Below are 12,358 nucleotides of genomic sequence, written 5' to 3'. Positions count from 1 at the left end.
GCAAGCTGCTACTCAGTGATACAGAGGGGACATTCACTCCCCCATCCAATCCTGCTTCATTTGGGGGCCTTGAGAGCCAATACTAGAAAGAAGGATGGATTCTGTAGTAATGTTGTGACCTCCCAACGTTCAGAAACACCCTGTTCTGCTGCCCAGACAGATCAAACCCCGAAAGCTTAAGTTTGTTTATGATTGGGGGGATTCTGGGCCATCTTTAAGGGTGCGTGGTTTTTTTGCATTTCTGTTTGTTTGCAGGAAGGGATGCAGCTTATCGCTGAGAAGCCCGAAACCGAGTCCATCGTGAAAGAGAAGCTGACCAGCCTGCACCAGATGTGGGAACAGCTCGAAAGCACCACCCAGCTGAAAGCTCAACGGCTCTTTGATGCCAACAAGGCTGAGCTCTTCACCCAGAGCTGCGCGGACCTGGATAAGTGGCTGAATGGCTTGGAGAGCCAGATCCAATCGGACGACTACGGCAAGGACCTCACCAGCGTCAACATTCTGCTGAAGAAACAACAGGTGAAACCACTGGAGTAGCAAAAATGTTCAGCGGTGGTAGTCGTCAGAGAGATTAATTCATCCGTTTTATGTATTAAGGTTTATTAATACATAATTAAAGCATTTCTGTTCATCTGTAAAGCAAAGTTCATTGGCATGATAATCTATCATTGGCAAGATAAATGAAAAAAACCTTGGGTTGGATCCAGGTTTACACTGGATCAACTGCACTGGCAGAAGTGGACTTCTCTGCGCCCTGCTTCCTACGGCAGCCCCTCCAGCCCCCTGAAAATGCTACACAGAGAGTCAGGAGACCTTGCTGAATGGAGCGAGCTGTGCTGTGGGGGAGAGAGGAGGATCCCCAAGAATCAGGCAGAGGGACCTTTGGTGAGCAGGGCCCTTCCTCTTGCGGAAAGCGGAACGTGGATCCAGCCCCTGGTGCAAAATGCCTAGTTGAGCAGCATTTAACACGCTCCATTTCCTAAAATCAGTCTGCGTTCAGGTGTCTTCTTCACCTGTCATGTAAAGCTAGAAGAAGTCAAGGTTTGTTCCTCTGCATCTCACTGCAGACCCTTAAGGCCAGCCTTGATTAATATCCTTTTGTACACCGTGTCCATTTGATGTGGACAGAAAGAGAGAGGTGTTGGCTGGTACATTGTCACAGGTCTCCCCGTTACCTCGGAGATTTGCCAAAACCTTTCCTAATTGGGCTTGGATTTTCATAGCAGAGCAGAAGAAGATACTGTGTAGGCTTAACGTCAGTAAACGGGCATATCTTTTTACTTCTGTAGCATTGCGCTCTGAATTGTTGGGATAAAGGAGCTGTACTTTTAAGGAAGGTAGTACAAGAAAGACACAAGTTATTAGGAACATAATTGCCAGCAGTTTCTCTTGGGTTTCAGGGAGGATTCTTTCCCAGTCCTACTTGAAGATGCCATTTGAACGGGGGTGGGGGTCCTTCTGCATGCAAACCAGGAGTTCTACCACTGAGCTACAGCCCCTTTTGTTCAATGTTGATAGAGGCCACAGAAAGCTGGATTATGATGATGATGATGATGATGATGATGGTGGTGGTGGTGGTGGTGGTGAATTACATTTATATATCGCCCCATATCCGAAGCTCTCTGGGCAGTTTACAAAGATTGTCAATTCCGGTCTGAGCTTCCTCGTTCTGGGGCCTCAGCCACCCAGTGGTATCGCACTGGAAGAGGCTAGTTTCTAACAAGCACAATTTCCTTCCCCCTCCATTTTAGATGCTGGAGAACCAAATGGATGTTCGTAAGAAGGAGATTGAGGAGCTGCAGAGTCAGGCCCAGGCCCTGAGCCAGGAGGGCAAGAGTACCGACGAAGTTGACGGCAAGCGTTTTATTGTGGAGCAGAAGTTCGTAGAGCTGCTGGAACCCCTGACTGAGAGGAAGAGCCACCTATTGGCCTCCAAGGAGATCCATCAGTTCAACCGGGATGTGGAAGATGAAATTGTGAGTTCAAAAGTTTCTCTAAGACCCGCTTGTTGGGAACATCTTGAGGATTTTCTGTTCTCTGGACTTCTTTTGTTAGCATATGATGCTATCATTGAATCTCTCAATTCTTGTTACAATTCATTTCCTGCGAATACTTATTTATCTCGCATTATTTTTCCCCTAGTTGTGGGTTGGAGAGAGGATGCCTATTGCCACATCTACAGACCATGGTCACAACCTCCAGACGGTTCAGTTGTTAATTAAGAAGAATCAGGTACGTGGCTAAAGCTGACTGGATCATCGTAAGTCATCATAACCACCTCCACCCTGTTGACTCACAATCACACCAAACAAGCGCTGAAGGCGTATTTGTTGAATTGGGAATCTTAATCTCAAAAGTACCTGATCAACTCCTGGATGTTTTGTATTGTGGTTCAATTTAGCAAAGTTGTTGTGCCCATTCTACAGAGCTTGGGACTGAGCCTATGGCAAAGACAGGAATTGATCCCTAGGTTCCCTCAGCCCATCCAAAGCACTTCTAGGGTGGATTCAGACAACAACCCCTTCACATGATCCAAATCTAATCACGTCTGAGCTTCCTTCCCATCAATTGGTACTACATTGAATATAATAATAAAAAGACCTGTGATGGAGCACATAGAACAATAGTCATTGTAGAGATCACATAAATTGCACAGTTGTTTAAATTCACTCCACTTAGCACCTTATAGAGCTGTTCTATGATAATGCTTGACAGTGGTTCAAATTTCCTGTTCGCTCACACTGGCCCCATTCAGACAACGTGCTAAACCATGCTGCCTAATCACAAAATGGTTAACGGAATGCATTATGCATTCCATTAACCATTTTGTGGTTAAGCAGCATGGTTTAGTGTGTTGTCTGAACGGGGCCAGTGTGAGTTTCCCTGGTGGTAACTCTGCTGACATGGATAACAGGGGTGGAAATTCATGTTCCTTGGGTGTTGTTTCTCTGGAAAGGCAGGCCACAAATCTAAATGATAAATGAAAGCGTTGTACTCAATAATAAGGCTGTAAGTTGGGAAACTCACTGTGGGGTTCCAAGTCCCTGTGGTGAGTGTAATATGTACACTCACCACAGGCACCATGCTTTCTAGAAGTCTTCCTTTGGCCAATTGAAAATGACATTCCTCTCCAGAAAGGACTTCACAGAAGTGCTGTTCCTGTCAGAAAATGTTGCTCTCTCAATCTGCCACAGAGCATTCTGGGAGTCCGCCCTCTTGGATGACTTCCCATTGTCTTTCTCTTGAAGTGCTTTATCGGTAAGCTATTTCCAGTGTTAAGTGTTGAATTTCCCCACATTAGACACTTCAGAAGGAAATCCAGGGACACCAGCCTCGTATTGATGACATTTTCGAGAGGAGCCAAAACATCATTACAGACAGCAGCCTTAATGCCGAAGCAATCCAGCAGCGGCTCGCAGACTTGCAGCAGCTGTGGAACCTCCTGATAGAGGAGACCGAGAAACGCCACAAGCGCCTTGAGGAGTCCCACAAAGCCCAGCAGTACTACTTCGACGCTGCGGAGGCTGAAGCGTGGATGAGCGAACAGGAACTCTACATGATGTCAGAAGAGAAGGCCAAGGTAAATACACCCCCTGTAGGCATCGGAGCATATTGAACACTATCAGTTTATGCCAACTGGAAACCAATCTAACTAACATGGCTTCCTCCAAAGAACTCTGGTAAAGGCAGTTTTATGAGGGCTGAATACCATTTCCGGGAAATTCTCAGAGGCCTCATTCCAGTGATGGTGGTGGTGGTGGTGGTGGTGGTGGTGGGAGCCTGAAGGCAGGCCCCGAAATACCAGCCTTTTGTTAGCTTGAAGCTCTTCCCGCCAATAAGTAAGGGTTGAGAAAGGGGCAATTCAGCATTTCAGAACAAGGAAAAAAATCTCCATAAAAGCCAGCAAACAGCCAAATGATTGGAGGTTGGTAGAAATGGTTGTGTGGCTAGATTGGGACTCAAGGTGGGCCGGATTTGCTCCCTGAGCCTAAGATTCTGACTGCTATCATATGCCCTTCATAGAGTTACAGATCCCAAGGTTTCTTAGGCACGATTCACCCATGCATCTCTACCACTTAATTTTTCTCTATGTTGGGGACTCGTTTGATACGTTGATCACTGTGACATCAAATGATGACTTGCATGTTTGAATGGATTCTCATAGACCCAACCCCACCAAACACGACTTACATGTCACCTTAAACACAGTGCTCTGCAGTGGAGTTGGTACACACATTCAGCTTCTATAGTAATCTCGTGTAGGGAATTCAAGTGACATACCTGCACATAAGGGCCTTATCTCAATGGAGATATCTCAAGAAGGTCCCAGGTTCAGTTCCTGGATCTACAGACAAAAGGGCAGGTAGCAGGTGATGGTAGACCTTGGTCAGAGATGCTAGGATGCCATTGCCAGTCTCAATATAGAGTACTGTGGTAGATGGCAGGGCCAACCCTACCATGGGGCAGGGTGAGGCAGTTGCCTCAGGTGGCAGATGCGAGAGATGGCAGCAAAATGCTGGAGAAGAGAACTATGGGCAATGTGGCCTGCTGTGCCACCCCCTAAGCTAGACTGCTGCCTTCGGGGCAGTGTGGGGAGAGAATGTTGTCCTACTGTCGGTGTTAAAGAAAGATTCAACTATCAGCCCAGACAGTTTTTTTAATGTGGAATGGGAGGGTGCGTCATTTTGGCTCTTGCCTCAAGCAGCAAAATATCTTGGGCCAGCCCTGGCAGATGGGCTAGCCTTCTGACCTGGTACAAGACCAGTTACCTAGGGAGGTTGTGGGCTCTCCCACACTAGAGGCATTCAAGAGGCAGCTGGACAGCCATCTTTCAAGGATGCTTTAAGGTGGATTCCTGTATTGAGCAGGGGGTTGGACTTGATGGCCTTATAGGCCCCTTCCAACTCTACTATTCTATGATTCTAAGGCAGTTTCCTCTGTACGAGCCATTCCTTGGCTAGTTGACTCTGTGAACTGCCTCCATTGGAAAGCATTGCACCACCTTCTATGGAAAAAATCTGTCCATGGTACTACAACTGTGGCAACCCATTCACACATTCCACTTACCCCTTGGGGTTTCATGCCTCAAGTGATGAATGCACGTGCCTGAGCCAGCCCTTAGTTGAGAGCCATCACAGTTGAAATGGTTTGACACTGGTTGAGATAGCAGTACTGACCTATGCCAAGGATTCTGAAAGGACGTTACGGAATGGACCCTAGTGCAGTGGTAGAGCATGGAAGGAACTCTCCATGAAGAAGGTCCTAGGTTGGATCCTTGACATCTCTTGGTGGGGCCTCCTGATTGATACCCTGGAGAGCCGCTGCTACTCAGTGTAGACAGTACTGAGCTCAGTGGACTAATAGTCTGACTCAGCATAACGGTCCTTCCTATGTTCCTAATTCACTCCAGAGTGTTACAGTGATGGTGAAGAGAGAGAAGTCAATAACGTTTACTGCACCAACGTCTATCCAGCAGAAAGCACTTTTAGGTTCTCTGAATCATTTAACCAATGCCTGATGAGTAGACCTTAATGAAGTATAATGCTTTGCACAGCACTGCAGCAGCCAAGGCTTTAAGCATTAATGGTTCATTTAGCCCAGGACCCACATTCCAGTAATGCCTGTTTCAATTTTTGCTGGTTTGGTTATTTTTCTTTTCTGTTCTGTTCATTTTTTCTTTCTTTCCCCCTTCATCTCCTCTGAACAGACTGAATTGATTTGTGTTACTGTCACGCAGATAGAAGACAAGAGCCACCACACAGACATGATCAGAATGTTTCAAGCTTCTGTGTGTTTTCAAAATACCCTGTTATGCAGCAGCACAGCAGAGATGGAGCAAACTAGCCACATACCTGCCCGTTGTCCACAAACTCTTGCGTTTGTTAGTGAGCACTTGCTGAGGTTGGATTTAGAACGTGATGGAATGAATTACTTAAGGGAATTCAATTCCTTTCTTCCTCTGTTGACCTTCCTTTTATGCTTCATAAGCTTTGAATTCTGGGGCTATTTTCGGGGTGGACCAAAAGGAGACCCTCCCCAGTTCGTGAATGTTTTTTCAAGTAGTCAAAAAATATCCAGGTTTCTTTATATTTGTATTCCCTTTAGCCCTTGACCCAGTTCACACATTTTTTAATTATTATTGTGAATATCAACAAACAGAACAGAAAATTCGTCTTGAAAACAGAAAAAGACACAACATACATTCAGTTCACACATAATGACTAATCTTGGGCTAATTTAACCTATGATTTACCATGCACAAGTGGGAAAGAGCAAGCACGCTACCTCCCATGTGCTCATCAGTTCTACTTTTAATCAATAACCTATGATCACCTCTGGTTGAGCATGGTGTGCGAATCCAGAGCACTGGGTTGTTTAGAGGCTAAACAACCCAGCAGTTAACCCATGGTTTGTTGTTACTGCGAATCTCTAACCCACAAATTGCCATTATGTACAATTACAGTTGCTTTAATTCCAGGTAAACTATAGTAGGGAACTCTGGTGAGCTAGCTTGGAATTATTAGCTAAACACAATTAGAGTACAAGGCGATTTAAATCAGTGATTTCAATCAGCAAGAAAAATTTTAATGTATGAAACTTATCCATATATTTCCTGAACAATCTGACCACTAAGATGTTAATTTACAAACAAATGGAGTATTATTTACATTTCTTCATTCTTCCAAGTAGGCTTTGCATCTCTTTGTCTCACTGTACATATTTTGCACATTTTCCTCTCTCTTTTAACCTATAGAAGAAGTCTTTGAAATATTCCCTTACAAAGCCTTTGTTATGAACAGCACCCATGACAGTTTGAGATTAACAACACAATCCTACACATGTCTCCTCAGAAATAAGTTCCATTGAGTTCAATGGAACTTACTCCCAGGTTAGTGGGTATAGGATTGTAGCCTTGGTAGGAGAATAAAGGCAGATGCACCCTGGACAATTTCTTCTCGTCCCCCCACCCCCAATGTTGCTCCTTTCTGCTCTGCTCTGTCTAGGCCTGACCTTGCCCTTACAAAAAATGAAGTAGCAAACAAAAACCAAATGTCCATGCCTGATAAGTTAAAGCAAGGTTTGATACCTACTGGCTGGAAAAATGCAATTTATTTATTTATTTTAAACCTATTTTGTTTGTTTTTTAAAAGCAACAGTTTTTATCCACGCCGCCACCACATAAACACAGAACCACACTCATACCTAGCCTGTATCTTTGCACATGTGACTTTAGTCAGAGAAACTGGAAGCAGACAACTTTCAAGAAGAAAGAGGCTTCTTTGAATCAACAGCCCAGTTGTTATGATAGGTTGCTTCATTTTCATGAGACTGTAAGTGTAGGTTTAGGATGTTTCTGCTGAGATTTAATTTTAATTACGTTATTTAAAAAAAAAAAAGTTTTGTCCACTCTGATCACAGTCTGTCTTTTGACTTGGGTTCATTTCCTTGGGTTTGTCATGGCTTTTTTTTGTGGTTGTAACATTTGGCCATTTTGTTTGGACAAATGCCCCTCTTAAGTTTTTCTTCTTCAAATCAGAAAACAGTTTATTTTTTTTATTTTTTTATTACATTTCTATACCGCCCAATAGCCGGAACTCTCTGGGCGGTTCACAATACAAGCAGTTCTTGTATTCTGATCTGAAACACCCACATTAAAAGATCATGAACCTGGCTGAGAGTATTTAGTTCTCCTCCAAGTACTGCCTTTATGTAATTGACTAATTTAAACAAGTTGGTAGCAGCTGAGCTTTTGCTAGTCCAGTACACAAACTAGTACATATGGAGCCACCTCTCTCTTCCCATCTATCTTGAGGTGGACTTGCCTCCAATCTACTGCGATACGGAGCAAGCAGCCATATGAGACAAACTGGCAGAAATACAGGCCTGACTTTTGTTACATCTGTGCCCCGCGTATTCAGATATGTTACAGATTTCTGCTGTCTTTGCCGCTCATGTCAACCATTTTAGTGGATCATTTATACAACTTTCTCTCATTAACAATGGTCTCGTGAACTTCTAGATTGCTCATCACTTAACATGACCGGCCTCTTTGCATGCATACATTCCTGTGGCTAGTCAGCACCAAACCACATGATCTGCGACCCCACCCACAACAATGCGTCTTAGCATCATTGAATGAGGCCTTAGAATGAACTCCCTGTGACTTATAATGCTGCATCCCTGCGAGGTGGGGTGTCTCCACTCCCAGCTTAACAGTTGTGGAAGTGAACTTAGGAACCAAATCAAAGCTAATCGCTAGAAAACGTTGGCTTTCTTTTAAATCTCTTGATATCTTTGGCTTCGAGTACTTACCCAATGGGACGACACCCTCCACCGTTACACCAATCAAGGAACATGATGTTGTTCTGTCTCTCCAGGATGAACAAAGTGCTGTTTCCATGTTGAAGAAACACCAGATTTTGGAGCAAGCCGTGGAAGACTATGCTGAGACTGTCCACCAGCTATCCAAGACCAGCAGAACTTTGGTGGCAGACAATCACCCAGAGAGGTGACTATTTCTGTTTTATATTTCTAGTTTGTTTGTTTTGTAAGAACTGCCATGTTGGATCTGGACAAAGGTCTATCGACTGTCTCTAAGGGCCCCCTGAACCCACAATAGCTCTAGCTAACAAACTTGGACAAAGGTAAAATTCAGAGTTAATAGGGTTTCCTGCTATGCAAACAAGCCTGCTCCTCACTCCTTTTCTTTTGCACACTGGAGGAAGACATTGAAAGCTTGCGCTTTCACTTTTAAATTAATCACAGTTCCCTAGGGAGGTTGTGGGCTCTCTCACACTAGAGGCCTTCAAGAGGCAGCTGGACAACCGCCTGCCAGGGATGCTTTAGGGTGGATTCCTGCATTGAGCAGGGGGTTGGATTCGATGGCCTTGTAGGCCCCTTCCAACTCTACTATTCTATGATTCTACTCAGGAAATTTTAAACTAATTTTAGAAATATGGCTTGATCCTTGCCATGGTTTGATCTTGGCTTGTTCTCACTAGCCATAACTTAAACAACCCACAGTTCCTTGTTTGGAAGTCATGGGGAATTATTAATTGTCATTGTCTGTACTTTCTGCATTTCATGCACCTGAGGCAATGGCAGGTTTGTTCAAATAGTAGTAAACCATGGTTTTCCATTATGTCTGAACTAACACTAAGGGTCAACAGTACGTTACCTATATTCAGAGTTTGAGCCCATCTTCAGGTCAATTCTTCAGTTGTGATACTGTGTGAACAGAGTGCTGGACTAGATGGACCCTTGGTCTGATCCAGCATGGCCCTTCTTAGAGTCAGTGACTCTGTCAGCCCCTGGAAGGAAGCATTTCAAACCTAAACAACAGAGCAATCAATAGAGACGCAACACATAGGTAAATATTTAACATTGTATCAAGGCCTATTCTGCCTTGATACAAATAAGTCATGTCAAAAGCATGTTTTGGATGCTTTTTAAATTGTACTTTTAATTTATTATAGAAGGCTATCCCAGGCATCAGCTGAATTCCTTTAGGCAGGATGCAAATTCCTGTCATGAATATAAATAACATCAAATTTAGAAAATTGCTTACACCCTGTTGGCTGACTGGCCCCATTAAGAAGACACCTTAAACCACAGCTTTAACCACAGTGGTTAAGCCAAAAAGCCGGGCTGTATTCAGAAGACACCTTCAACCACAGCTTTAACCATGGTGGTTAAGCCAGAAAGCCAGGCTGTGTTCAGAAGACACCTTAAACCACGGCTTTAACCACAGTGGTTAAGCCAAAAAGCCAGGCTGTGTTCAGAAGACACCTTCAACCACAGCTTTAACCACGGTGGTTAAGCCAGAAAGCCTTATTCACCATGGTTAAAGCCATGGTTTAAGGTGTCTTCTGAACACAGCCTGGCTTTCTGGCTTAACCACCGTGGTTAAAGCTGTGGTTTAAGGTGTCTTCTGAACGGGGCCACTGTCAGACAATGCTTAGGGGAGATTCCCAGGCAGGATGTGATGAGAGATATCCACGCCCTGCTGGAAACCTGCAATATTTGGTGTTCAGGGGCAATTCAAAAGAAACTATGTGAAAACAAAAGGAATTGGAGGAAGGAGCAACAAATGGAGAGGAGAGCAAAATGCACATATAGCAAGACAAGGGAAACTGTGAATAATTCATGGGCTCGTAGACTTGACAGATGATGCCGTAATCCATATAGCATAAACAGGGCAAAGAAAGTTGCTAGGGGAAAGGGACAAGGCCTTTAGTTTCCTCTGTCCTGTTTGTGTTGTATGGATTCCAGGACAATCTGCCAACTACCATGTGCTCATAAATTGTTGGACAGGAAATAAGCGATGCATCAATCGAAAGCGCATTGGTTTCCTTTGGACGTCGCGTACTGGAAGAAGTCTTTTAGAGATGTGGATTATCTGTTTATCAATAGCGTTCAGCAATGCTGGAAATCCTTGCCGTCTGAGCCAAGTTCACATCCTTCCTCTGGGTCATGAGAAAAGTCATAGAATTAGATTGTTAGGTCTGGACGGTATAATGCATCTCTCATGCTTGTCTCTACTTTTTATTTTTTTAAAAAAAACCAAAACTTGGAGGAGTCAGATTTTGTATGCTTTGTGTCTGTTTTTCCATGGCCAGTATCTGTGTTAGGAGTTAGCGGAAATGTATATTATATTTATTTATTTATTACATCTATATATCACTCCACAGCCGAGGCTCTCTGGGTGGTTTACAAAGGTTAAAAACAGTGAACATTAAAAACAAATATAAAAAATTAAAAGCATCAAAAGCATAAAAACAACAATATCCATTTAAAACAACTATTCTGGGTTCAGTTAAAAACTCCGCATATGTTGTTAACTGCCTGGGAGAAGAGAAAAGTCTTGACCTGGCGCCGAAAAGATAATAATATTAATGCCAGGCGAGCCTCGTTGGGGAGATCATTCCATAATTCAGGGGGCCACCACTGAAAAGGCCCTCTCCTTTGCTATCCTCAAAGTTTCCCTCGGAGTAGGCACTCGGAAGAGAACGTTAGATGTTGAGCGTAGTGTAGAGGTTGGTTCATGTTGGGAGAGGTGTTCCGTCAGGTGTTGTGGCCCCAAGCCGGGTAAAGCATAGCTCCACTGGAATTAATGAGCCAGATCAGGGACAGTTAGCTTAATGTCCATAGGTTTGGCCCCTGGGGTCTCAGGTATAGTAGTGAGCAATTAAAGGGGACCACATGAATCACAGGTAAGGTGCAAGAGGCGAAAGCAAGTAGGTGAAATTGTTATTTTATAAGGAAGGTGCAATTATTAATGTTTATTAATAGTATGCCTCTGAATACCACTTGCTGGGTAACAGAAATGGTGGGGTGCGTGTCCCATTGATACACACACACACACACACACACACACACTTTTTATTTATTTATTACATTCCTAATCTGCCCAATAACTAATGTACTCTGGGAAGATTACAAACAGATTAAAAAAACCCACTACAATGTCATAGAACAGGTAAAAATATAAAATACAATCCGAATATGTAAAAGAATACAGTACACTGTAATGCAAAATAATAGTACATGAATCAATACATACACGCATATGCATATGTTATCATTTATACTTATTTTATAAGTAAGATGCAATGATTATTTTATTTTATAAGTCATTCCTAATATGTTTTGGTTGCCTTCATCAAGAGAATGGCTCAGTTCAAGCAACACGTTTCTCAACAGTGGTTTTAGAACTCCATAGTGGAGTTTGTGGCAGGAAAACTCCATACAACGATGGAGGATTTTTTTGGAAAACACGCCATGCAGAATATCCACGCTGTGCAGTGTTGTGTAGTGGGCTCCGTGGAGTTTTCTGTTGTGTTGAGTTGACTTTTCCCACTGGCTACAGAGATCTCGGGCAATGAATTTGGAATGAGATTATATAAGGCTCCCCTCCCCTCAGTTGACAAAAATTTAATAACATGAATTTATTCACGTTGTGAGCAATTTCAAGGCATATCCATGCTGGCCACAAACTTAGGCCTCATCTACACCATGCAGGATATTGCACTATGAAAGTGGTATATGGTATATGTAAGTGGGCCCCAACAGTTGGCAGTGCACTTCAATACCTCTATAAATCAGTAGTGTGGCTTCTGCCTTTTATATACCGCTTTTATACCACTTTCATAGTGCAGTATCCTGCTTGGTGTAGATGAGGCCTTAATCTAAACTTCTGTAGGACTAAGTACTATGTATATTTAAATCAGAAATTAATTAGCCAGACATAAATGCCATCTCCGTGGAAAATGTCTGAAGAGGAGTTGCATCTCCAAACAAGATAGTGAAGGACACCACTTGGACAGCCTTAAAGGAAGGGGGTTTAGACAAATTCATA

General features: G+C 43.4%; 1 protein-coding gene across 2 annotated transcripts in view; it reads left to right on the top strand.

Moving 5' to 3' along the window:
- Nucleotides 1–12,358, top strand: part of SPTBN1 (spectrin beta, non-erythrocytic 1) — a 252,252-nt gene that overhangs the window by 206,517 nt on the left and 33,377 nt on the right. For both annotated transcript variants that reach the window (XM_063123818.1, XM_063123819.1), the window contains 5 exons: nt 256–519; nt 1,752–1,976; nt 2,143–2,232; nt 3,302–3,580; nt 8,379–8,509. In XM_063123818.1, coding sequence (XP_062979888.1) covers nt 256–519; nt 1,752–1,976; nt 2,143–2,232; nt 3,302–3,580; nt 8,379–8,509 — 989 coding nt within the window. The remainder of the gene's footprint in view (nt 1–255; nt 520–1,751; nt 1,977–2,142; nt 2,233–3,301; nt 3,581–8,378; nt 8,510–12,358) is intronic.

The sequence above is a fragment of the Elgaria multicarinata genome, chromosome 4 (genome assembly GCF_023053635.1).
Source record: "Elgaria multicarinata webbii isolate HBS135686 ecotype San Diego chromosome 4, rElgMul1.1.pri, whole genome shotgun sequence".
In the NCBI taxonomy this organism is placed as follows: Eukaryota; Metazoa; Chordata; class Lepidosauria; order Squamata; family Anguidae; genus Elgaria; species Elgaria multicarinata.
The sequence above is the reverse complement of the archived record's forward strand: the minus strand, read 5'-3'. Positions and strand labels throughout refer to the sequence as shown.